We start from the raw sequence: 27,722 nt of genomic DNA, 5'->3' as shown, positions 1-27,722 counted from the left end.
TCGGTCTTTACCTTAACACTTTTTCGGAAAATCTGCTGTCGGCTGGCTTACCAAAGCCATATCAGAATTCAAGGACTGTAAACGGAAATATCTGGCTACAATAAGGGCCCGACTATGAATAGTTCTGGCATTAAAGCACAGAAGCGATAACGAGGAACGTAGTGGTCTGGGCCTAGACAAGTGACACAGTAAGAGTGGAAGTCCCGGCGTGGCATTTGCTTTCCACAGACGAGACAATTATTAACTTTTTCTGACATTGGTTAGTGCAAGAAAAAAGGATCCCCAAAGGGGTACTTCGCTTTCAAAGACTTCATCTTCAATTCGGAAACAAAACTCAGGTAGTGGCCGACCGGCACTCGTGCAGACTGCTTCTGCTTTGGACTACATGGCAAGAAAGACTGATGTAATGGCGTTGGCTGCCTTCCTTTATACCACTGACGAACTGACATCAATCCTCAAGCGAGAGCAACCAAAGCAGAAATACTCAGTCTCTGGTATTCAGGCCGGCCGAGGGCTACCCTGGCAAGGATAACCCAAATGTGATGAGTGCAACAGTGAAACACGAAGAACATCTCCCTGCCTTTGGGGCAGAAGTGGTCCACTGTTTGGTTCTCTTCTGTTCCAGGGATAGGGACCTGGGTGGTCTGTCCCTGTGGAACTTACCTTGCCCCTGCCTGCTAGGTGCAGGGAAGGACCAGTCATTGTTCCACTGCATTCGGCATTTATCAGACCTATCATTGAGTATAATGCCCCCTTTGGTACGTACCTAACCAGGCATATCCAATAGTAGGAACGTCCACAGAGATTCCTCACTAAAAAAATACAGGTCTTAAGTAAAATGTCCTGTGTAGACCACCTCAAGGCTCTATCCCTTTATTGTCTCCTACAGACTTTTGAGGGGAGATCTATGCCTGACATACAGAGCATTATCAGACCCCACTCTGATGGGCCTTATGCCCATCCGCAAAACAAACAGCACCAGAATTACCCATTCTAAGAACTTAAACCTTGTCTGTGATATAAATAGGATCTGCTGGAGAGACAGGCATGTATAGCAGAGATTACCCCCCCTCTGCAACAGGGCCCCCCCACCCTTGTAAAGCAGAGTTCCTTCCTTAACCCAATTCAGGTGCAGTCTGGAGAACTGGATGGGAAACAGGAACTTCATCCCTGGTTTGGCACCTATGTCTATACTGGACACTGGTAGCCTGTACATACATGGTTCATCTCCCACGCCCTAGCTTGTAAATGTTTCATCTCTCAAGCCCCTGCTTACACTTAGCAAGGGTATCAGAACTTGTCAGAGAAAAGTTGAAAAGCTTATTACTTGCCTAATATAAATGCTACAGTTGTCTACTTCCAATATTTTCTTTATCCCCTTAATATAGATACTTCATTTTAACATGATGTATGTCATAACTCTCAATGCTAATTGTATTTAGTCTGTTCAACTGCTGAGTTGTATCCTGTCTGTTTTACTTTTCAGTCTTACCAGCTGGAGTTTTGCGGTTATAATGTGTTATCAGTTTTTACTACTATGTATTAAATTCTAGAATTTCTGTTAATATATGTGAAGCTTTTCTCACCGGGCCTCCGCTGTAAATGGACATGATCCAGTCGGACTGTCCCGGTTAACAAATGTAAAATAAATAATTTGGGATGCACGACTAGGCTTAAAAAGGCCCTTGTGGTCGTTAGCCTAGTAAATGACTATGAACCTATATAGCCCAAAGGCAATGCACCAAATCCATAATGATACATTTTCCCCATTAGTTCAGATGCCAAACTCTGCAAATCAAAGTTGAAAAATTCCACAAAAACATCATAACACATCATTTGGAAAAAAAAATAAAAAAACAGAAAACTCTACAAAACTGTTTTACAGGAAAGTAGCTACCTTCGCCCACTCCATGTTAGGGCTATGCCACCTTCTTTATATGTATTACCACTCAGCCCAGAACACTTGGCCAAGATCCAGGCCAAATTAAATAAAGATCTGGTCCACATTTGAATGCCAATGTCATGGATAGCTACATAACCAGCTTTCAAAATTCCAGTTCAATTGTAATTAAGACTTGTCTTTATATTCGCAAATCTTAACATTTAATTCAATATTTTGAAGTACAGCTATGTCTTATTTCTTCTGTAAATGACTTCCAATTTCACATTCTTGGATAATGTTATTAATGTATTTTTTTATTAACCCCCCCCCCCCCTTGTCACTTGAGTTTTTGTACTGTTGCACAATGGGAGCATCAAATGGCTTCCGTTCACTGCCAGGACCCTCCCTCCACTTACTCACCTTTAAACTCCTACATTGTTCCTACTGCCAATAACCTCTCAACTAAACTGATTTTCAGGGATATTCCAGATTTTTTTCTCAATTTTTCCAGATTTTGCCTCAATTTTTAGCTCTGTCCCCCTTGATTCCTAACACTGGTGACTTTTGGAGAAAAGGTGGTGAATTACACTTATTGACAATAATTAGAGCCGCAAACGTCTTTCTTTAGAAAATGTATATTAATTCACATTTTCTTATTTCATTAACCTTTCAAGTTAACAGTGCTAACATTTAAATAGTGTCCGTGTTTGTCCCCAATTATTATATTTGGATTCAGTTGACAGCTATCCTACTGCCCACCACTAATCACAAACATCCATACAAATCCCCGCCATACTCCCCTAAGATCAAACAATGTACAGAATGCTCGCACAACTCCTATCACCTTTTATTAAAAGAGTTCATAGGTTCATAGATAGGAACTAGGCTATTAGCCCTAGGGCCTATATAAAGCATAGCCAAACGGTACCCTGGCTTTTGCCACCCAAGAAAATTATTTTCCTGTGCCCCTGTCAAGCAGAGCCACAGAAGTGATCCCTGGGGGTGAATTTACTATCTCCCATCCAATCATCAAGATTTTTCTTGAAGAGTGCTAATGAGGAGCTTTGTTTGATATAGATAGGTAGTTTGTTCCAGAGTATGGGAAGTCTCTGAGACAGGAATCTATCCCTTCAGCATGTTCTGTTTATTGTGGTGACAAGGTTTAGGTCTCTAGAGCATGTAGCTCGGAGGGATTGGAATTTCTTTAAGTGGAACATGTCCAACAGCTCTGGGTTTGACATAGCTTTGTATGTTAGGCAAAGATCGCCTCCGAGTAGGCGATATGTGTGAGTAAAGCTGGAGTTATTTTGAGACGGTCTGCATAGGTTATCTGTTTGAGGTTGGTAATCCTCCTTCTGAGGTATTTCTGAGGCCTTTCCAGTTGTTGTAGATGTCTTGTGAGGTACATAACAAAAGGGGCATTGTACTCTATTATGTGTCTAATGAGTGATGAGTAGAGACGAACAAGGACCTCTTTTTTCCTGGATGAGAAACCTTTTGTGATGAGGTGTGCCATGTAGAAGGATTTCCTGACTACTGTGGTGATGTGATTATCAAAGGAGAGACTGTCTACCTGTGTCCCAAGGTCTCAACACACTTTCGTTGTTAAGTAGACTATCACCTATATGGTAGCTCATGGGTACAGAGTTTTTACCAAAAGGGATGACAATGCACTTTTTGGCATTGAGCTTGAGGTCATGGCTTTGACACCAGGCATCTGTCTCAGTGAGGCCCTTTTGTAGGATGTCCACATCATTAGGAGTTTTGATTATGGCTACTAGTTTGCAGTCATCTGTGAACGTTGTTAGCCAAAGACCTTCTGTGCTAGCCTGTACTTCAGAGAAGTAGATATCAAACAGGAGAGGGACCCAAGGACTGAACCCTGTGGCACTCCACTTGTCACTGTTCTGAAGCTTGAGTTAGAGTCTGCTACTTTCACAGTGTGGGTTCTGTCAGAGAGACAGTTGGCAACCCATCTTGTGACATAGGGATTTATACCTAGTTTAGTAAGTTTATCTATAATTCCAGAGTGGGGGGTGGTGTCGAAAGCCTTGGTGAGATCTAGATAGGCTGTGTGAACCACCTTACCTCATCTACGGTTTTGGTGACCGCTTCAAAGAAGTCTATCAGGTTTAGTAGACATGATCTGCCTTTTACAAACCCGAACTATGTAGAGTCCAGAGTTTGGAGATTACCAATGTCATTGTTTATAAGTTCCATGATCAAACGTTCCACAGCCTTGCAGACCAGGCTAGTCAGGCTGATGGGGCGGTAGTTCCCAGGGTCCGTAGTGGCTCTCCCTTTGTGGGTCTAAAGTGAGGCTATGATTGAACATGGTACTTAGAGGTGGGGTGCCAGTTCATTCTGTAGTTCGTGTAGAATGCAGCCTGGGATGCTGTCAGGTACCATGGATGCTGTGTTCTTGGCTTTTGAGAGTGTGGTTTTTACCTGTGCAGCCTTGATTATAGGAACTTTGCATTCTTCCGGTATAGAGATGGGCCCTTTAGGGGGTGAGAGAGGGGTAAAGTTAGCACTGAACTCATCTGCAAGGATGTTGGCAATATCAGTTGGTTCTGTATATTTGTACCATTGTGCTGTAACTCAGAGCAGATCTGAGTGTTGCCATTGAGATTCTTGACATAGCTATAGAATGCTTTGTGGTTGCCTTTAGAATCAGGGGCAATTTTGTTTTTGTAATTAGCTTTGGAGGATTTTATGAGGGCTCTCAGATTCTTACTGAGGCTGACCATGGAGTTCCTCCAATCATGGGTTTTTACTCTCTTTTGCAACAGTATCTTTCTTCTGTTGTACAGTTTGTTTATGGCAGGGGACCACCAGATTGGCTTCCTTTTTTTGGAGGACAGCATCTTGATTCTGTTAGGGATTGCACAATCCATGCACTCGTGTAAGTGCTTATACAGTGCATTTGTATAGGATTCAGCAGTCGTACCTCTATTGTCCGTCAGCATGGGTGTCGTGGAGTTTGCCACTTCTGTCTTAAGAAGCGTGAAGTTGGCTTTGGAGAAATTGTTTACGGTGGTTTCCCTAATGGGGGGCTGGAGGTGGGATGTGGATGTCTAGGGTGATTAGCTTGTGGTCGGATCTGACTAACAAAAAAGTGACCTCTGGTGTGGAACACCGGTTGCCCATGTTGGTAATGACCAGGTCTAGGATATTGTTGCCCCTGGTGGGGGTGTGGATAAGTTGAGCCAAGGTGTTGGAATTTATGAATTCCAGAAAACGTTGAGCACAAGAGTTGGTACACGAGTAGTTTTCCCAGTTAATGGTGGGGTAGTTGAAAACGCCCATTATTAGGGTGTTAGGTTGTACCCTAATATTTTCCAGTGCATCAAGAAATGAGGAGTGGGAATCCTGGGGCATGGTGGGGCATTTGTAGCAAGTTACAATTTGGATTGCAGTCTTGCCCAGAGTTAGTTGCACTTGGATAATCTCGGATGCATTATGCTGAGCAACTAGCCTGGAGGTGTGGATATCCTTAATGAATATGGACACACCTCTGCCTTTAGTGTTTCGGTCCAAGTTAGGTGGCCGAAAGGTGTGGTATGAATTATAGCCTGGTAATGCAGGGGTGCTCTCTGGAGCCTTAAACCAGGTCTCTCACTGCACAGATGTCGATGTTCTCGATTTTAAGGAGTGCCTTGAGTGAGTGTATTTTGAGGTTTAGACTTCTAGCATTGAGTAGCATTACCCTCAGATTTTGCTTGCTTGTTCCTGTTACGGTGGTGAATTTGTCATTTGAACCTTGCCTAAAAAAGGCACTATAGGGGTGGCAAGAGCCTTAGCCAGTATCTGGAATCCCAAGGGCGACAGGTGCAGGCCATCTCTGGCAAAGCATCGTGGTTTGTCGATCATGTCATCCCAGGCAGACAGATACTGGATCCCCTTAGAATGACACCATAAGCTTAGCCAATTGTTGAAGTCAATCATTTTGTCCTTGCACTGTGCTATCATTCTTGGTGATGGCAGAATGCTACTCAGGGCTAGGGTCATACCTGCCTGGGTTACAAGATCGGACAGCTCCTCCATGTCTCTTTTCATGTAGTACAGGGAGGTGCATCTCAGGTCATTCACACCAACATGGACAATGAGAGAGTCATATTTGTACTTGTTGTGGAGTGACCTGAGTGCGTGTGTTATGTGGCGGATCCTGGCAGCTGACAGTAACTTTCTCCTTGTTTAGCCTCGTGAGTGGAATATCAGTGTGCCTGACTATAGAGTCACCTATGACTAGAGTGTTGGGTACGTTGTTATGCCTTGTGGGCTGTGGTTGAGTGGCACACTGAGTTTATGGGCTGTGTGTTATTTGGGTTGTGTTGGGGGGTGGAGGTTGCTTGCATTTCTGCTTTGGATGTCCCTGTTGCTTGGGTAGATTTTTAATGAGTCTCCGTGAATGCAGGTGTGTGTTTTGTGTTTCTATGTGTGTGTTTTGGTGGTGTAGGTTTTGAGGGACTATGTGAGGAGTGTGGTGTGGTGCAAGTGTTTATCTTCTCCTCTTGACTGTCTAGTCCAGTCTTGGGTGAACAGAGCTTTGCTTCCAGTTTGGCTATATAAGTGCATCTCTCACAGGTTGTAGTGTTGGATGGTAGGAGGAGAGGCTTGTCTGTGTACGAGGCAATTGCTGCATTGCACCAAGATGCCCAGATTCATCAGATAAACAGGAGAAAACACCGGGAGCTGATCCTTAGACATGCCTGGATAGGTGTTTATGTACTAAAAACTGTTTTCCTCTAGACAAGTGAGTAAGCAAAAAAATAGTCTACTAAATTTCCAAATGCAGTATGAAGACCCACCAAACGGATATCAGAAGAAAAATAAAAAAATACCAAGAGTTTAGAACAAAACTGCTTCACTACTAAATGCAGGAGCATACACATACCTGCATGCCTGACAATGGATAATGCCCAACACTGCATACACAAGCTTCTGGACATCAGAATCCATTTCCATTAATCCCACATAACACTTTTCATTCATTAGAATTTGAAGCAACTGACAGCAGCTTATTCTGTTACGATTTTATGTTTTCTACTACATATATTCTTATTCAGCTCAATCAGACTCATTAATCTATAAATAAACAGCTTTCAGAAAGTAAATTCTTTGATATAAGCTAACATCACCTAGTACTGTGCACACTAATTTTTTAACTTGTTACAGCTTTAATACTTTGTCATATCCAATTTTCTTCTCATGATGTTGTGTCCAATATATTATATGCTGCTGCAAGTGGCCCAGGTTGTGACTGAAAAATATCTATGGGCCAGCCCACCCATATGGCTAACAAAGTTCAATTAATGTAAGTTTATAAATGTAGTGATGCATCTGTACCTATCATTACACTTATTCTTAGATTTCACCTACGGTATTACTTCACCTATCTCAAGACGTGGCTGAAGTTCCAAGGAGCCACCCCACCTAGTTGACTAATAAGCAGATAAAATAAGCACAAGCCTTGTTTAAATAGAAAAGTAAATAGCAGTTTAAGGCAAGGGTAAGAGGAGGAAGGAAAAAGGTGAATTGTTAGACATAATATGCAAGTTACAATGGAATGTAAAAGAAGAGGGCAAGGAGGGCAAGCAAAACCATTGATAGGTTTTATGCAAGTAGCTCAGAAGTACTTTCTTAAAGGAGGAGAAATACTAAGGAGTTTCTTTAAATGGTAGATTAGCACCCCCCCCTCCCAAGTTATCTATTCAAAGTAAATACTTCAAAGATATATGCAAAACAGGCCACTGATCTAGCACTACTCAATAATGCTATCCAGCTTCCAAATGAATTCATGCCTGAGAGTTCTGGCTTCCATCTCGGCAGTTTTCAGTGTGCATGTGCAGAAAAATAACAGCATCATAATGAAAGTCAATGGGAAACCGTACAGACCTATGAGATGAAACAATAGCAAAAGCATTCTGACAAAACTATCAAAAGTGGATTACTGACAAATTCTAAAATCCCCGAAAATGATAAACAAATGAATTCTGTAGTGTGCACAAGCATTCTGGCATGTCTTTGAACAGGAATTTCTCAATAGATACATAAAAGGACAGTTCAAGATCTTACCATAAGAATACATGGCCTTCTTCCCACTGTGCAGTATTCTTTACTCTTGGCATATCATGCCAAGGATACTTTAACAGCCAGCCATTATACACCAAAGTCTTGACACCATCCAAATATGGTACGGCACACACATGCACTTCATGCAAGGAGTGAGGTACATATGCAATGTATGGACACCTAATCCTCAAACTGAAATGTGCCAGGAAAACTGGAGTAACCCCAGGAAAAGCAACATACACATCCAGGGAAGAAGGTAAGGATGGAAGAAGGACCCCTCGGCCAGAGGTAGGGAAACAGTAAATCAAAAGGTAGTAGGAGGGAGATACAGCAACAGTGAGGAGGGTGTCTACTGTTATGGCAAGATCTTACACAACTGCACTATGTCCTTCCTTATCACTGTTGCAGTATTTTTTTTACACTTGGTAGAGTAATAAAGCTACTGAAAAGCATGGGAGGAGAAAAGCAGAGCACACTCCCCACAAACCCATGAAGGATGGTCCTAACAAAGCCCACCATGGCTCTGGAAAGGATATCCAATTTGTAATGTTTGGCAAAAGTGGAACAGAAAAGCAAGAAGCAGCTTGCAAGATAGATGCAGCATCCAGACCTTTGAAAAAAAAAAGCACCAAAAGAGGCCACTGCCCTGGTAGAATGAAAATGAACAGAAGATGAAAGTTGCTTTCCATGAAAAGCACACAAAGAAATAACCTTTAAAATCCAGGAGGAGTTGGTTTTGTTAGACATGGACAAAATTTCCTGGCAAGAAAGGAAACAAAAAAGGTGATCAGATTTTCTGACGTGCTTTGTCTTATCCAAATAATATCTGAGCTGTCTATGCAACTCCAAGGTCTGTAGTACCCTCTCAATATCAGTCAGCAGAAAAGGAAAAAGGAGGGAAGATGAACTGATTGAAGGAAAAATCATTAAACGCCTTAGGCATAAAAGGATTGGTAAGAAGAGACACGATATCCTTGTGGGAAAAAAACAAAAAGGAGGAACTGCCATGAGTGCATGACTTTCAGAGACCCTCTTGGCAAGAGCCACCAACAATATACTCTTCCAAGTACAATGTTGCAGAGAAGAAGAAAAGGCAGATCAGAGTCAAGTTTTCAAGAATAAAATTAAGATCCCAAAGAGGAATAGGTTTTTTTGGAGGTCTGATATGAAGGACTCCTTTTAAGTTTGACTTCACAAATAGAGGCTAAAGGAGGCCTGAGAAACAGATAGGCAGAAATGGCAGAGAAATGAATTTTAACAGTGGAACATGCCAAACCAGCAGTGAACAATTCACACAGATAAGCAACGACCAGACACCTTCACACACAAAGGGTCCAGGTCATGCTTGAGAAACCAAATAGAAAATCTCCCATTTATCTACATAGGATTTTCTAGCCTCCTGCAAAACCCAAAGCATGTCCTCAGAAAATTGGCGCCTGAAAGGAATAAAAGCCCTATCACTCAAAAGATCAGGTGAAGTGAGAGTGAACGACAGACTTCTCGTCTTGTGGGAGATCCATCCTTTAAGTTAACTTGTGATGATTACCCTTAGCCAGGTGAAAGAGAAGGGGGAACCAGTGCTGTCTAGGCCAAAAGGGAGACATCAGCAAGATTTTGCGTGTGCCCCACATGATCTTGTGCAAGACCCTGGAAAGTAGACAGAGGAGGAGAAGCATACAGAAACATCCCCTTCCAAGAAAAAGGCATGACATCCACTTCAAAGCCAAAGGACATGGCAGTCTGGAACACAGCTGGGGTTGTTGTCTGTTCAGAATGGATGCAAAAAGATCTACCTGAGGAAATCCTCACCAAATGAATAATGTCTATAAACACCTCCCCATGAAGCATGCATTCATGAGGCTTTGTCCGGGGCCTGCTCAAAGAGTCTGCCACTAAACTGTGCTTTGACGAGACAAACTGCCCAAAAAACTAGGCGATGGCAGACTGCAAAATTCCAAGCCTGAAGAGCCAGCCTGCAAAGTTAATAAGAATTTGTGTCCCTTTACTTGTTGATTTACCATAGGACTGTGGTACTACCTGTAAAAAAGTTGAGGACCTAGAAGCCAATGGGAGTGAAAGGCCTGAAGAGCTAGGATTAGAGCCTTCATCTCCTTGATATTAACATGGTCTGACAGCTGATGATGGTATTAAAGATCCCGGACTTTCAGGTTGTTGGAGGAAGCTCCTCAACATCTATCAGAGGCATTCAAGTACAGCTCTTGAGTAGAGAGAGAAACCTAAAAAGGCAGAACTAGATTTAGGTAAATCTGACAAATCAACCAATGGAGTTCGACCTTGAGATAAGGTAAAAGAGGGACTAGATACTCCAGATGACTGTTGTGCTAAAATCAAACAGTCTTGAGATAGCACTAAAATTTCCTCGTGGAATTTGACAAAAGGAACCATGGAAATGAATCATGCCATGTACCCCAGGGCTCGGAGAAATTCCCTTGCAGGAATAACTGGAAGAAGAGACTGGAAATAAGCAGTCAAAGAGAGGACCTTGAAGGGGCAGGAAACAAGCCAACATTGGGATGGTCTGAATCCTGCAACCCCAAAAGACTTGTTTCTGAGAGGGAGTCGACAGATTTTTTGAGAATAAGGGTGAACCCTACACTGCACTGGAGAAGCACAGTGATATGCAGATTTTGAAGGAGCTGCTGAGAGGAAACTTGGTTGAGAAGATGGTCAAAATAAGGTAATATTTCAATTCCCTGAAAGGAAACTTGTTGAGAAAAGATAGGTCTTGGACAGGCCTCCACGACGACTCCTTCCTGGGAACCAGAAACACACTGGAATAAAAACTTGTTCCCTACTAAGACAAGGGAAAAGAATGCATGGTTCCCCGTTTCACTAGATCACATAGAACCAAAGGAAAATAAAGAAACTGGCAAGGAGGAGGCCAAGGAAGGCCAGAAAATGGAGGAGTGAATTTTCAAGCCATAAAATAAGTGTTACATGAGGGAAAGCATCCAGGCATCTGTAGTCATCTGCTGCCAGACATGAAAAAAAGGGTAAGCCTGAGGGACAGAACAATTTGGCTGGGGGGGAAGGGGAGGATGGATGTCAGGGACAGATTTGTCAGGAAAAGGTTTTTGGCCTTGAACACGGAGTGGGTTGGTCTTGGAAAATCTGCTTAGTAGCCCTCATTTCTAGCAGGTTGCCTACGCTGCCTACACACAAAGGAAGATTTCAAAGGATAATAGTTCTGGAACGTAGGTACAGGTGAAAAAAAATTTTCAGTCTTGCATATCCTTGCCCTTACCTTGCAGACTTTTAAACAAGTCTACAGCAGCAGTGGCAAAAAGAATCTAAAAACTTGGCTTTCATGTCCTCGGGTAAGGTCTAAAGTTGCAACCAAGAATATCTCCCCATGAAAGAATTAGAAGCAGCTGCCTAGAAGAGGCATCAGCTGCATTTAACGTAGTGATGATCTACTTAAGAGGCAGAACTCTGAGGAGAAAGAGCATAAGTCCTACTGCCTGAATCAGGCACATCAATAACTCCCCCTACCGAAAGAAGAGTCAGGACAGATCTAGTCATGTGGGTCTAATAATTAATGGCCCTAAAAGCCAAAGCAGCTAAGGTATACACTTTTCCTTCAACACCTCACCACAGCATGGCTGTCCTTGTCAGAAGGTAAAAGCTTGGAAAAGGAAAGCAGTCCAGATGGCCTATCTGTGGACATGTAAAGAGCAGGATCAAAAGAACTTATACAAATATTCATAAGCCTCAGGAACTTCATAAAACTGTTCTGGCTTCTTAGGACCAGAGGTTGAATCAGGAACCAGAGAAGCTGCTGTAAATTTGTCCAAAGGGCAGCTAAGACAGGAGGGACTGAAGAAGGTCTGGCAGAGTCCATTTGCAACAGTTCCCATCTCTTCTGAACCTCTGAAACCTGGAAACAGTCGCACTTAAAACATTCCATCACACTAACCACTAAGCCCCCAAAAGATAATTCTTCAAAAAGAGAATCAAGGGACAAAGCATCTTCATCAGATCCCAGGGCCAAGGGATAGAGGATCTAGGAGGAATATGCTAAGGATTCCTCAGAGTCCAACTCTATCAAAAGAATTAGAATCCCTAGGTCTCAGACAGGGGGGGATTTCAGAGCCATAATGGCATTAAACAGTCCAGGAGTAAAGTCCTGCCATGCGTTTTGAGGAGCCACAATAGCCACATGATTGGTTTCCTGTTTTGTTTTAAAGGGACATCTGCTTTAATAAATCTAGGAGGTTCAGACTCCTGCCTAGATTTGATGGGAGTACCAGACACCTCTTGTCTAATTAAAATTTGGGGACTCCACTAGCCCTTTCAGATACGGTCAGCCATGGTTTCTCTCTACATCTGTACCTGACATATGCACAGCCTCAACAGACATGTGAGTAAGTAGCGCCATGTCAGCCTCCAACTGGGTTGCTGCAAAGGTAACTGGCATCAGCACCAGTCAGTGCACTGGTTCTTCATCACACCGAAGGGAGACATTCAGTGGAAGGTGGAGAGCAGCAGGTTTAGCATGTGCTTTTTTAACTTTTGTTTTCCTTAAGAGGTGGCTAAACTTTGGGGCAGGTACATTCAGCCATGGCAACCTAAGTCTGTATCGCTAACGCCAATAACTCCGCAGGAAAAGCTCTTTTCTCCCACAACATTGCCAAAAACTGGAACATCGTCCCCACTTCTCTGACCTCAGCTCCCTCAACTATACAGTTCAAAAAATCTCTCAAGTCACACCTATTAAACTCCTTGTTATGCCCATGCATCATCACATAAGACACTGTCCTGTAACTGCTTAACAGAATTGTAGATGCAGTCCCCTGATGTTCTACTATGAAACTCAGTAACTCCCACTGAAGCAATGATTAATGCAGTCTTCTATTGTTCTGCTACATACTCAGGAACTCCCACTATAAAATGTAATTCCCTTTTTTGGGTTAACTCTTAACCCTTGTCTTCCTAATAGTAAAATCATCTTTTACCACTATATGCTTGTTTTCTATTATGCTCACAGAAACCTGTTTATCATAAATGGAAGCTGATATAAAAACATGTGTATTGTCTAGTGCTGCGGTAGTGTAGCCGCCTCACAGTAAGACATTGTCCTGTTCGATTCTCAGCTAGAGCGTCTTCTGTGTGGAGACATGCGTGAATGGGCGTACCTTCGTTGAAGGTGGTACGTCAGGGCTGGCAACTCAGCACGTAAAAATCTACTGCCAATCATTAGCGGACCGGAGTTCCGCTGTGGCGACCCCTAACTGGGAAAAGCCGAAAGACACAACAACATAAAAACGTGTACTGTAAATGATTGTTGAGCTGTACTGCAAAATAAGGTGTACATAAATATGTTTATTATTAATCTTAAATAATGTAGAGCATTAACTACAATGTACATTTATCTCTAATGTATAAGAATTTGGAGCTTTTCTCCCCAGGCCTCCACTGTAAATGGACTCGCGTCCAGTCGGACTAGCCCGGTTAACGAATGTAAAATAAATAAAAATAAATAAAAAATGTATCTAGTGAGTGCCATGACAGAGACATTGGCAACAAAGAAATTCTGAGGATAAAGTGTCGATATGTCACATATGCAACTTATGCCATGTGCACAGAATATACAGCTGTCGTATGGCGCCTGGAAGGTGTAAAGGCTTTGCTATATGGCCGGATATCAGGGTATCTTAAGAGTAAAGAAAGCTGTTACAGTAATTAGGAAGGACATCATTGTTTGCACATTATCAGATAAACATTGCTCCCAGACCACTTACTGGTAATTACTTGGGTTGTTAAAGTACTTGTTTCTTCAATTTATTTTCAGTTTGAGTGTCTTCTGTACAAAGCACATACAACTTGTAACTGTGCTGGTTTTCATCAAGTCCTCTGGTTTTCACCCACATCTCAAAGATGTGACATGCAAATGGGCAAGTATCCTGATTGCCTGCAGGGGTGTAAGTAGAGTGAACAATGAGCATGTGTGTAACATTCAGAATTGGGCTAGCACCCTGTACATTAAGAGCCTCTGTGCAATGTATCTAGTAAATTCCATAAGAGGCACCAGCATCCCTGAAACTCTGCAATCAATTAAACAGATAACTGCAAAATGAAACAATTTTTGAACCAAATCAACATTGTTTTTTTCCCTACAGGATTTTCAGAGCACCTAAAATGGAGTTACTACATAAAGGGTGTGGGTTAAACTGCTCACAGTTAGTCTACAAGAACCACGCTTCCATGACTGTGTTTTTCTGAGATTCTGCAAGGTTTGCTACCATTGAGCCTGGCAATGAAACGTTGATTATAAATTGTATGCTATGGTACCATGGTGTCTGTGTTGATACTCCTGTTAATCACATTGAAAAGTGTCAGTACGCCATTATAGTGCAAATAAGTACATTGACCTGCAAAATGCACTACTTCTGGGTACAATCCATACCAATATTCAATATAAGAGAAATCAGTGGCATTTATTCTGGTTTTCAACCAAATTTTCATCGTTAAATATCACATTTCTGCAGACATTCCTACCTCAGTGTCATTTACTACTGTTCAGCAAACATTACGGAATATTTAATAAAAGTTGCAGGCATTTTCCTGTGCACTTTTTTTCTTATGACTTATCTGTACTTTTTTTTCTGAAGTACAGATGGGATCTCCAATTCACATAAAAAAACTCAAAGAAAACATTCACAGTACAGTTTTTCCACCCGAATTTTTAATTGACTGGGCTCCAAATATAATCTGAGATGTGCTGCGATCTTAAATACATTTATAGGGCAAAAGAAAATATTTTCCTTACTTTTGGTGGCTCTAGCAGCAAATCTTGGAAGTTCTTCAATCTTGATTTAATGGCTTCTAAAACATCATTGCTAACAGTGAAGGCTGTTGAATCCATATCAGGACAGCTTTCGTGATTTTCAAATCTAGAAAAGGATTTAAACATTAATATTGCAATATATAAAGCAAAGATAAAACAATGAAAAAGCAACTATGCTTAAGTTCACTTACCGTAAGAATAGTGTCCGATATAGAATTGTAACATTTTTATCATCTTGCCCTAGCCTTGCTTCTGCTGCAATCTGAAACTGCAAAAGCAGTAGTTTTTTTTCTTTTCCCTGGTATAAGTACACACCGGGTTCCAATGCTAGCATACATTCTCTTCATTTCTTCAAGCCATAATTGTCTGCCAGAGAAGGATGGATGCAGCAAACAACCCTTTCTTTGTACAATTAAAGCACAACTTTACAAACTAGATAACAGGAGTGCATGAAATTGTAATTATATGCATCATACAGTGCAGAGACTACTGAGTGGGGAAAAAGAAAAAAAAATGATTGTGACCAACAAATAATTGATGGAAAAAAGGTTTGCTAACAACCCAAAAACACAGAAAATATTTATATAAAAGCAGTTGAAAAAATGATCAACAGAAAGATAGCAGATGTGGTCTATGATGATGGCCGTTATATAAACACACACAAAAGTACATAAAATATATACACAAGTACACATAACTGTGTCAGTGTGCAAGCATTACTATAGTACACAAATGTACAAAATGTTTACAAGACAACAGAAATACTGACTCTACAGTCATGAACAAATTAGCATCTTGATAAGAAAACTACAGTAATGCAAGACCTTCATTTTTCCAAAATAATTAAATGGATGCAAGCCCCCACAAGGCTCTAGAAAAATGTAAATGCATGCTAAATACTGACATTAAAAAAAAAACAACTGAATTACCACGGTGATACTCAGCCACCCTGCAGTGATACATGGATGAAAAGTAAATGAAAAATGTAAAGCAGCTGTAAATGCCTAAGCTGGTCAATAATACAAACAGAAAATATTTTAGCAAATATGTGAACTACTACTATCCAGAAAGCAGTACCTCAGTAATAGTTCAATGATTAGCCTTGGTGCTGGACCTAAGGCATAAGTGACCATTCTCCAAGAAGGCAAGTAGGCCTTGGACTTCATCAGTGGACGTTCTCAAAGAAGAGTACAAAAAGCTCCATCTCCATAAATCCATTTTCTTTTAACTCTCTCCATTTGTCTGACCACTGATGGCAATAAATTCCATGACGGCTCTAGTTTGGAATAAACTCCTCCCTAATTTAGAGCTCATCATTTTCAAATCCACAGTGATGTTGTTCCTAGTCCATTTATGCTTCACTAAAAAAATACCCAACAAACATCCAATTTCTTTAATTGTAGGCATTTAAGAACTTAAATTAAATCTTCTCTAAACTCTCTATTATACAGTGAAAAATTGGTATGCCTCTTACGTCTCCAGAAAGTAGAAATAGTTATTGCCAAACCTACGGAGCCCATGCCAAGAAAAATAACAACAAAAGATCTGACAGAGGAGTGGCAATTCAACAATTCTATTAAAATTTGTATACAGAGAAATGGGTAAAACAAGAAAATGCACAAATTGAAATATTTATAGAAGACTTCAGGATGCCAAGGTTGAAGAAAGATGAGGCTCAATAAATTAACAGGACAGGAAGGGATGATATATAAATGGTGATATATAAAATCAACCAACAGCGAAATCTCCAGGAACAGATATTACTGTGAAAGTTTGGAGGTTAGTATGGAAGAAAGTGATACAAATCTAAAAGGATTTCTTTAACAAAATTTTAAATGGGAGGGGTGCGGAGCAGTACCAGCATATTGGAATAAAGCTGTAATGCCCCCAAAAGTGTGTAAAGACCCTTCAAACCCAACTTCATGTACACAAATGTCTGTTTTAAATCACAGCAAGGTTCATTAGCTAACAGAATGGCAACTATGTTGCAAAAGTGATAAGATATGGGTCAATATCGTTTTGTGGAGAAGCAGCAAACATTTAACACTAATAGAACAATAATCCAGACAAGTACAGTTTAAGAGAATACAACTAATGTTGGTGGAGCTTGATACAGTCAGTTGGGATTTTATGAGTGAGTTATTTAATGGTAGCATTTGTGTTCCATAACGGAATAAATGGATTAGTAAGGTGGACATCTGAAGGGTTGGAGGTGAGAATTAAAGTGGGAGGGCTCATCTCCAAGAAGCTGCATTTGACCAGAAGAAACAGGAAGGCCTGCCATCTTTCTACTTTATTTGGTTTATATCTATAACCATTTACAAAGAAAATAAAGGACTCAAATTCAAAAAAATAACTGGTATGGTAATCAAGAAAAGTTAGTGCAAAATAATATCTGCAAATAAAGCTAAGTGTTGTCAAACATTCTGAGACAGTTTCAAGTATTTTGGGAATGTAATATAAATGAAGATAAAACAAAGGCTTTAGCTGTAAATTATGTACCCACACAGGCACTGGTTGCGCAATACCCATATTTATGAGGACATGAAAAAAGACGTTATGCACGCACCATAACGCTCCATGTGTGTTGTCCATCTCGCGTTCATTCTTACTAAGTTGGATTTAGATCCGATCCTCTGATCTGACTCTGCCCATACAAGCTCGATGTCCTCCACTAGCTCGAGGCTGAACCCTATCCCATCATGCACTAGGAGAGTTCCCCAGATCTTGTTTGCAGTTATAAAAAAGAATACAGAATAAGGGTAGCTGAATACCCTATAGAGCAATCAAGTAGGTCAGAGATGGCTAATAGCCAATTGTGTCAACTCGGTCTTTCAGGAGCAAAAGGCTGGGGGGAAGGAAGGTGGGATGTAAGAATGAAGGTGAGATGGACAACACACCTGGAAAGTTATGGTGAGTACATAACCTCTTTATGTGTTGTTGTCCCATCTCGCCCTTATTCTTACTAGGTTGGGACACTGACCCCCTTGCACCATTTTTCTTGGGTAGCTCAAGGAAGAATATTCTTCAGAATCATGGAACCAAAAGAGGCTTTGTTCCTGGAGGCCAAAATGACTTTGTAATGAATGATAAAGGTATGTGGTCTTGACCACGTTGCTGTAGAACAAATTGTATCAATTGGCAGTCTAGCCCGAAAGGCGGAAGAGGTTGCAATGGCTCTTGTGGAATGGTCTTTTACTTTATGGGGAAGATCTTTGTTCTGAGACTTGTAAACAAAGGTTATACAATCTGACAGCCATTTTGAAAGTGTCACTTTAGAAACTGGAGCACCTTTCCTTGAATCTGAAAAGGATATAAATAGTTAGCCAGATTTTCTGAAGTCCTTTGCCCTATGTAAATAGAAGTGTAATTGTCTATGCACATTCAGTCAGTGTGACACCTATTCCTCCTTATTCTCGCGATTAGGCAAAAATACTGGTAGCTCTACAGATTGGTTCAAATTAGATTCTTAACATTTTGGGAAAAAGGAAGGGTTTGCTCGTAAGGAGAGACTGTCTCTGTGGAAAAGCATGTAGGGGGTTTTATTGACAATGCCTGCAGCTCTGACACCCTTCTAGCAGAAGTAATTACTGTCAAAAGAATAGTTTTCCAAGACAAAAATTTGAGTTTCCAGGATGATGCTGGCTCAAACAGGGGAAAAAATGGTGCTGGAGGGTCTTTAATAGGTGGCCTCAATAAAAAAAAAAAAAAGTACCTTTAAGAAAGGCTTTGCATAGTCTGTGAAACATAATACTGGGGCCAGATTCACCTAAATGGAAATTAAATATTGCTGCTAGTTGAAATCTAATAGTAGCTGTGGCTGAGCCTTCACTGAATAGTTTCGCCAAGAACTCTAGAATGGAATCTACTGGGGCAGAAAACAGGTCAATATGATTATGAGAAGCACATAAAGAGAATCTTTTCCATTTACTTCTATATATCTTTTTCGCTGAAGCCTTATGAGAAGAAATTAGGATGTGTTTAGTCAGTGTTAACAAACATTCCCTCCACAGGTATACCAGGTAAGAGGAGTACACTGCAGGTAAAACCGGTTCATGTGCAATGATGTTTGACAGCATGTCAGTGTCCAGTATAGGTCTATAGGGTAGTGTAGTAAGACTTGTAAGGTACAGATAACAGCACTGACTAGGAAAGTAATGCTGAGTACAGGAATATACTACTTGTTAAATGACATCTCTCTCTCCCACCACATAATCTCCAACAATAATAAACATACCCACCCCCAACTGGTATGTACGGACTCTGATAAGGGCCAATCGTTTGATAAATATTCCAATGGTTCCCATGCATGTGCCATCTTGAATTATTCCAACATTGTTGGCATGGTGTCATTAACGTACCTGCATGCTGTTCTTATTACCACTGTGGTCCCATATATGCATGTGTTCTGTTTGCTATGCAATTGTTCCGTATCTGGTGTCTGAGTTAATAGGAATATTTAAGCATGCTGTTTTACCTAACCCCGGAATGTACTGACTACTACTAACCCATATATGATGTTGAAATCTACACACTATAGCATGCTTGGGAAGGCCGGTCTCAGCGGAGCCACCTGTCCCACCTCAGCAGGCTGAGGCACCGGGCACCAGCATGTCTGGGGCCCAACCCCACACCTCCCTGTCCCTTGGTCCTGCACCACCTTTGGATGGAACTGCCTCAGGGGATGGGGCTCGCCACCCCGGGAGTGGGCACGGACAGGCACCTGTCACCCATCTCCAGGTCGGGGGCATGGTGCGTAGAGCGATCAACAAGCAGTTTGGCAATCTTCTATGCCAGCTTGAGGGCCGCGTGTCTCAATTATAGGTTCATACTAGGCTATCTGCCCTAGGGCATTTATAAGCCTAGCCAGTGTGTGTTTGGCTTTCACCACCCATTTTAAATTAATTTTGCTATGCCCTTTTTCGAGGTTAGTATACTGTGCTTCTAACATTGACACAGAAGTGATACCCGGGGTAAACCTACGATCTCCCATCCACTCATCAAGATTCCTCTTGAAGAGAGTCAATGAGGGACTCTGCCTAACCTGGACTGGGATTTTATTCCAGAGTGAAGGGAGCCTCTGGGTTATGAATCTGTCCCTCCAGCATGTCCTATTTATTTCAGTGCTGAGGTTCAAGTCTCTCGAGCGTGTAGCTCGATGGGATTTGGATTTTCTGAGGTGCAGCATGTCCATTAATTCCGGGTTGGACATGGCTTTATACGTCATGCACAGATCGCCTCTGAGCAGGCGGTATGCCACTGAGTAGAGCTGGAGTTTCTTTAACCAGCAGCATATGGCATCTGTTTGAGCCCTTTGATCCTCTTGGTGAGGTACTTTTGGGTCTTTCCAGTTGCTGCAGGTGTCTGGTAAGGTACATCCCAAAAGGGGCATTGTACTCAATTATGGGCCTAATGAGGGATGAGTAAAGAGGCACGATGACCTCCCCTGATCTAGATGTGAATCCCTTCATGATTAGGTGGGCTATATAAAATGTTTTTCTGACCACTTTGGCCACGTGGTTGTCAAATGAGAGATTGCTATCAACTTGGGTCCCCAGGTCCCTAATTACTTCTTCTGTACTTAACAGATTACCACCTATGGGGTAATTTGTGGGCACTTTGTTTTTGCCAAAGGGGATGACTATACACTTTTTGGCGTTTAGCTTGAGGCCATGGCTCTGGCACCAGTTGTCTGTTTCTATGAGGCCCTTTTGGAGGATGCTTGTGTCGGCTGGAGTCTCGATTATGGTGCCCAGTTTGCAGTCATCTGCGAACTTGGTCAGCCACAGTCCTTCCTAGAGAGTCAGGCTGACTCTGCGGCTCAGCCCCCAGCACAACCACCTTCGGGGCTGTGAAGGAGCACTGGTGACCTCAGTCCCACTGTTACCACTAAGGGGCTTGTGAACTTCCGATATCCCAACACCCCTCCCCATCAAGGTGTTGACCCCCCCCAAATGCGTCATATACCACCCTTGTATGCATCTTGTGCGTCTTGTCTGTTAACCTACCTCCCCAAATATACCTACTACCTCTCCCCAACATCCCACTCTCACCTGAAAAAAAAGGGCACTGTTCCAACAAACAAAGTTTCACCCCATACATAGCTGTCCATTTCTCACGTGTCCACTGGACACATGTAATCTGGTCTAATTGGCACCCCAACAAATTTATGTTGTCCTCACCCCTCTCCCAGGGGTTTGAGGATCCAAATCTACCGCCAAATTCAGTGTATATGCACAGCTGTCGCTGTAGAAGAAATGGGCAGCTATGGACCTTCCCAACAACGTTCCTGCACATCCCTAGCTATCTTGCCTACTGTCTTTCCCTATTTGTGCCCCTTTTTCACTTTCCTAAAACCCCTTTTTCTTTAAAAGAAATAAGTGCAGCGGTAAGCAGGAGTAGGCACTTTTAGGCAGTAGTAAGCGGGTCTCAGCCTGTTTGCACGGGAGTAAGCTATGCCTACACAGGTTAAGCAATTTAGAAGCTAACAGAGTATAAGAAACTGTAACCGGAGGTTAGCAGTGCTTACCTCCACACAAACCCGTTTACAACTGCTTTAAAGTGCCTTAATCAGTCTGTATCCAACGGACCGTGTTCTGCCCAGCAACAAAATAAACAGCTATTGCAAGGCTTGAACCCAGGATCTTGCACTCCAAACATAAAGTGATTTACCACTAAACCATGGCAGATATACATAACCCTGGTGTTTTCACAAACAGATCATCCAGCACAATCAGTCAACAGTACAGGAAATGTAGTAATATCATACCAAACAACCTGTTAATGCAAGAGGTCTGGACAAAGTATGCCACAATGTGGGTACAAACAGGGATATATGTCAACTACTGCTCTAATACATTTAAAATGTTGCTAGTTACACAGTTATATGTATTAGAACACATATGTAGAAGGAGATGAAGTCTGAAACAAGTGTCGGCACTAGTTAATGACTTCAATGCTGCAATCATCCATGTCAATTGCCAAGAAAATGAGGTACAGGCCAAAATAAGAGCCGAACATGCATGGACATATGGACAGATATATATCTGTAAATGTAGACAGACAGCTATATGTATGTGTATATGTATACAGATATATATATATATATATATATATATATATATATATACAGATATATATATATATATATATATATATATATATATATATAGCTATAGCTATATGAGAAATATATAGGTATATACACAGACAAAAGGTATTAGTAGCCATACATATGTAGAAGTAGTGTGGAAGTACTGGGTGCTAAGTATATCCCTCAACCACAAGCCCTGTAGCTGCCACCTGTGAAATGTGTAGTGTGGCAAACATGCCCACAAATGAGAATACTTACATTAAACATATACCCACGCACAATTCAAAGGACATGACACGACACAGGTATGCATATACAGAAAACCTTTATTTGTGTACAATACAATAATGTATGCCAGTACTTAAACCACATCAATTTTGAAATATGTAACAGTGATGAATGCAAGGGCCACACAAAACAGTAGATGCAAGCAATGTGGATATATACCATACTGTGCTGCCCAGGCCAAGGCTTTCAATTAGTACAACAGTAGACACAGGATTTCCCTTCAAGATAAGTAACAATCAACAATTACAGATGTAGTTCAGCAGCCTCCAATTACACCCTGTAGTCAAGCCCTAGGGGGAAACGTAGCACTTGTGGTAATGTCACAGTATCTTGTAAATAACATTGCTTAACCTAACATCTCACTATCACACTGAATGACCCTTGTCTTAACAGTTATATCCCTGAAAAGGTGTCACAGCTTAGGTTAATGGCATTGAACCACCCCCCCCCATAAAAGGCTGTTCAAGGGTAAGGAACACTGTGTTCCACACACTGACCTCTGGAATGTACAAGGGCACACGTGTTGTCCAGCTGTTGCCCCCATATATATGGACTTTGCCCAACAGTCGGTGTGGGAGTCCATGACATGACTGGGATGATAGCAGCAATGCTAGCAGTAAATAATGATAGGCCATTACCTAACAACCCCTTTCTGTATCACAGCAGGACAAAGACTGGCATATATGTGGAGGACAGAGGCAGGAACGTAGGGCCAAATTTGCATTATTGCTGTTTCACACCCTGGAAATTGCTGGTGTTACAGGATTTGTTGCAGCATACCCTTATGCAGGAATACAACATTGAAATACAAATGGATGCAGCCATGTACAGATAGCACTCAACAGACAGAATGCCACTGATATATCTGGGACAATACCTATGTGGTGCACAAACAAAACCAAACAGCCAATCCTCTTGGTATCATATGGATAGGCCCACAGTTGAGAGCTATGCAGACGGACAACAGTCCATGCAAAAGTACCATGTACACAGAAACTCTAAGACCAGCAAATTACAATGCACACAACACTACTCACGCTGTCAGTAGGTCTGGAACCTTGCCCAAATGTGTATTTGGCCTGTGTTTGCAGGTTCTGCTGTAAGAGGTATCGCTACCTGTTGTCTGTAACACTGATGTCCACAGACAGGAAGGATGTCATCCATACTGGAAAGGTGAAGGGACAATGCCCACAGACGTCAGCAACTTATAGCACTGGGTTGCCATGATAGGGGTTTTCTGAAGTACTACACAGCAGGCTGCATGCAGTTAGAAACTGGTGGACAATGAATGGTGCAGAAGCCATCACCTGATCATGTGCAATACCGACAAAAGCATGCTGCAATTTATTCAAACCAGCTCAATCACTCTACTGGAGAGACAGAGAGAGAGAGAAAGAAAAAAAAATATAACTTTAATAATAGCAATAAAGCTCTGGGATTTGTTACAGTGGAAAAAAACAAAATGTATGTAAAATAGATATGTATTTACTTGCATGTAGTATATGGCATAGAATAATAGGATATATAATGTGATATGATTTATATGTGCCATCAGTACTTGTTCCTGTAATGATGTTCTGCTCAACAACTTCTCTCGACAACAGTGACTGTCCCTGTGGGCAGTGGGACAAACCTGTCAACTGTGCAGATCAGCAGTGAATGGTAAATATGTGACCCATGATATCTGTGTTTTGTACATTACTGTGGCCAACGGCTGGTGGTGGTATTAATACTGCCATGATAGACACAAGGGTATGAGACCACACCACCTGCAGGACAGTCATGTTAAAGTGTAGCATAGCATAGCATGCCCAACTGCCATAGCAGTATAATATGCTTATCTAAAATCTGTCACCATATATTCCCACCTAATGTTAGTCTATGTTCACATGTGACACCTGTTTGTGTTGCAGCAAGGCAGAACAGTTCAGCTGTGAAGTAAAGAGCGTTACAAGAGTGTGGACCAGATGTTTGTATGCACCCCACATACAAATAAATATGTGTGTGATACATATTCACAGCTGTGTATGTCTACAGAACCTCGGACAGTTATACATATATATAGGTATATAAACACAATATCTACACATATATGCACATATGTAGATATATATATATATGTATGTATGTGCGTATGTCTACACACACATTTATATATATATATATATATATATATATACACACATATTTATATATATATATATATATATATATATATATATATATATATATATACACACACACACATATATATAAATATATATATATATACACACACACACACACACAATACTGACACATATAGGTATATAGATATATATGTCAATACACGTCCCCTGCCACAACATGTGTGAGAGAACATCACACATCAATACACAACATATTTACACACCAGTACATGGCTGCAAAATGGAGTGTGGTGTGTAAGATGTTGGGAACAAATCGCAATTGTTTGAGAAGGTTGGATATATATGTTGGTGAAGGGTAGTAGGCACATACTGGTATGTAGGTTTGGTTGGGTGACAAATAAGACAGCATACAGGGCTGGTATAGGACACGTGGTGGTTAAACACTGTGGATGGGTAGTTTCCTTTGGAATGTGGAGTCCATTGAGCCCCCATACATTGGAACAAAGGGAACATGGTGCCCACCCATGGACAGTCACAACAGCATCTACATGGTCATAAAGGTGCCTGGGCTGTGGGCTGAGCAGGAGGAACATGCATGTCTAACCTTGTGTATGTGTACTGCATACCTCCAGGTGATGTAGCACATAGCCCATGTTTCTGTGGAGCTCCCTATGCACCAGACCCTGGACCTAACTGTGGATGACAGATATATGTCTGTTTGTGCTCCAATTACAGGGGCACAGGGGAATAACATTACTGAGTGGTGTATGGCTGGGAACGCCTGTTGCTAGGCTTAGGTAGGCCCCAGGACCAATAGACCAGTACTCACCTATGAAACTGTGTGTACCACAGGCAACATCAGCCAGGGCTCAATACAGATATGACTTGCATAATGGTGGGACATTGCCAAAGCCATGTGTTGCAATGTGTTCTGATGTAGCAGCACCATGTTGGGTAAGTCCAGAAAGTTGCAGTTATGATGCATATGCTGCACAATCCACACCTCACCCCAACCCAGGGATGACATCCCCATCTGTACAATGCTGGTGCCACTGTACATCTGCATGCTTGCCCTGCATTGGCAGGGAATATGCCAGTACACATGGTGTTCCTAGTTTGGGATACTGCAATATGGCACATGTGTAGGTCGCAGATGTCAAGCATTTGCAATGTAGCAGGAGATGGCGAGGTAGTGTCATCCTGAAACATAACAGTGCACTGGAGGGGAGAGAGAAACCCACTGAGAATGGCAGACATAACCCTGACTCCACGGCACTAGTGATGGTACTGTATAACCTCCAAGGGCTGTGCATGTGTTTAGCATGCACACATGCAGGTTTGGGAACATTTCCAGGCCTGATTGACTAACCACTGGCTCATGATGATGACCCATGCTACTATACCCCTGCCAGGTATTGTGACCGCAGTAGTACACATAGCAGTTATTGCTACACACCATCATATGTGTTTGTACACATATGCACCCACAAACGGTATGCATCCCAATCAGCATCTGCACAACTGACACACATGGCTTGTAATGCAATTGACTGCCCTAGGTCATATGTCACATATCAGGTATGTGTAGTGTTGCCATATGCAGTAGTGTTGTGCCATGGCATGTCACGGAAGACTGTGCCATGTCAATAATGGTCTCTACACTCACCATAGGTACAGAACATTGTGTCTGTGGTCGGTCTAATGGTATTCTATCACACATACATGCACCACTGATGATGACATCTGTGAATACACATCAGGCATTCACAAAACACATTCACATATAACCCAGAAACACACAGAGGCTGTGTGCAGCAGATGAAACATAACTAACACACAGATACACCTCCTGCAATGGTGTGTACACCTGTGCGATATGGTGTACAGAACATGCCAGGGTGCTGAACAGATGTGCAGTGTGTTCTAGGTGGAGGGCTATCACCTAACTGAAGCCATGCAACACAGTCATGTATGTCGGTAATGGGGACTGACTATAGTTGCACTGCATGCTGTTGAGCACCACATGTCCTGCATGCTGACGTGTGTAATTACAGGTGTGTGTGAGATACTGTACTGCTCCATCACTTGCGATTGTGTGCATTATGGGGGTGCTGGAGTTGTCTATAGGTGCTGTCTGGTGACGTGTATGGGTTGTCATGTATGTCGACTGCATGTGTGTATGTCTGTGTGTGTGGCCATCTCTGCACGCGTGTGTGTCTATGTGTGTATGTACTGTTTAGCAGTGATGTACAGGTCTTACAGTCTTGTTCTCTGTTTTCCCCTCACAGGTGGTGAAGTGGGGCTGGGTACCTCCCGCAGGGAATCTGATGTCACTGATACAGACCGTGACCATGAGGATAGGTGTGCTGAGGCACAGGCAGGGTCGTCAGGGGCTGCCGCTGGGCCACCAACTGACATCCCACAAGTATCCACCCCATCCACGCACAAAGTCACACAGCCTCTACATACCTCATCACCATTGGCCTTAGCTGAGAGACAGTCTATGGTTGGCATTGGCCAGGACAGTGTGATATCTATGGCACGTGTGTCAGGACACAGCAGCCATAGTCAGATGTCAGGCGGGGGGTTACCACAAAGGCAGATTTTCAGGGGGTACTTGTTGGAGCACTGCTGGTAATCATGCCCCTGGCAGACGTGCCACATCTATATCTACCACACACATGTTCCAGGCTGTCATGGAGGCACACGTACGAATGGAATGGTACACCAGACAGGGTCTAAGGGCGCAGAGGGCTCATCACACCTCTGTAAATTACAGCATCAGTGACCTAGCAGGTGCCATTCGTAATTACACCGAGGTCATGGATAGACGGTGGGGTGAGACATTGGATCTTATCAACAATGTCGTATCCATGCATTAGAACAGGGAGGGATGGTTGCAACAGTCACATGGACGTATGCCAGCAACATCAGCAGCTGGAGGATGCCGTAGACGTCCCACCAGTCACAGCCGCTCCCATAGAGAGAGTACCAGCCCCAGCACTATGGGGGGGGGGTGTGCTGTCCACAGACCGTTGTAGCAGACCATGTGCACGTGGCCCTGGCCAGTCCCAGGAGAGACCTGGATCCAATGGACGTTTGTCAACCTCGAAGGACAGTATCCGATCTGGCTTTGTACCCGATACTGCCTGTGGCACCCCTGCCAGGCACAGGTCCGGTGGCCAGAGACATTTAACTGCAAACCCTGCCAGGTACAGTCTGTAGCTGTCTCACAAATCCCGGTATAGGGCAGCCACATGGTGGAACTGTGTGGATGCAGACACACACACAAACAACAAACCTAGGGTAAATACATACCTGCACACACATCACCGTTGGCCCATAATTCTCAGCCCCCTCACACACATGTTGTCAATTGTGCTGCTCAGCCTAGGCCTCTGGCAAACCAACAACACACCGTGTGCATATGATGTTACCTGTGCCACA

General features: G+C 42.4%; 1 protein-coding gene across 1 annotated transcript in view; it reads right to left on the bottom strand.

Moving 5' to 3' along the window:
- PPP6R3 (protein phosphatase 6 regulatory subunit 3) overlaps positions 1-27,722 on the bottom strand; it is a 3,115,682-nt gene that overhangs the window by 1,879,343 nt on the left and 1,208,617 nt on the right. Inside the window, exon 9 of the mRNA XM_044065977.1 lies at positions 14,748-14,871. Within this exon, the coding sequence (XP_043921912.1) occupies positions 14,748-14,871 (124 nt within the window). The remainder of the gene's footprint in view (positions 1-14,747; positions 14,872-27,722) is intronic.

The sequence above is a fragment of the Protopterus annectens genome, chromosome 3.part0 (genome assembly GCF_019279795.1).
Source record: "Protopterus annectens isolate FY-2018-M chromosome 3.part0, PAN1.0, whole genome shotgun sequence".
Classification (NCBI taxonomy): domain Eukaryota; kingdom Metazoa; phylum Chordata; order Ceratodontiformes; family Protopteridae; genus Protopterus; species Protopterus annectens.
This window is presented reverse-complemented; position numbering and strand designations above follow the sequence as displayed.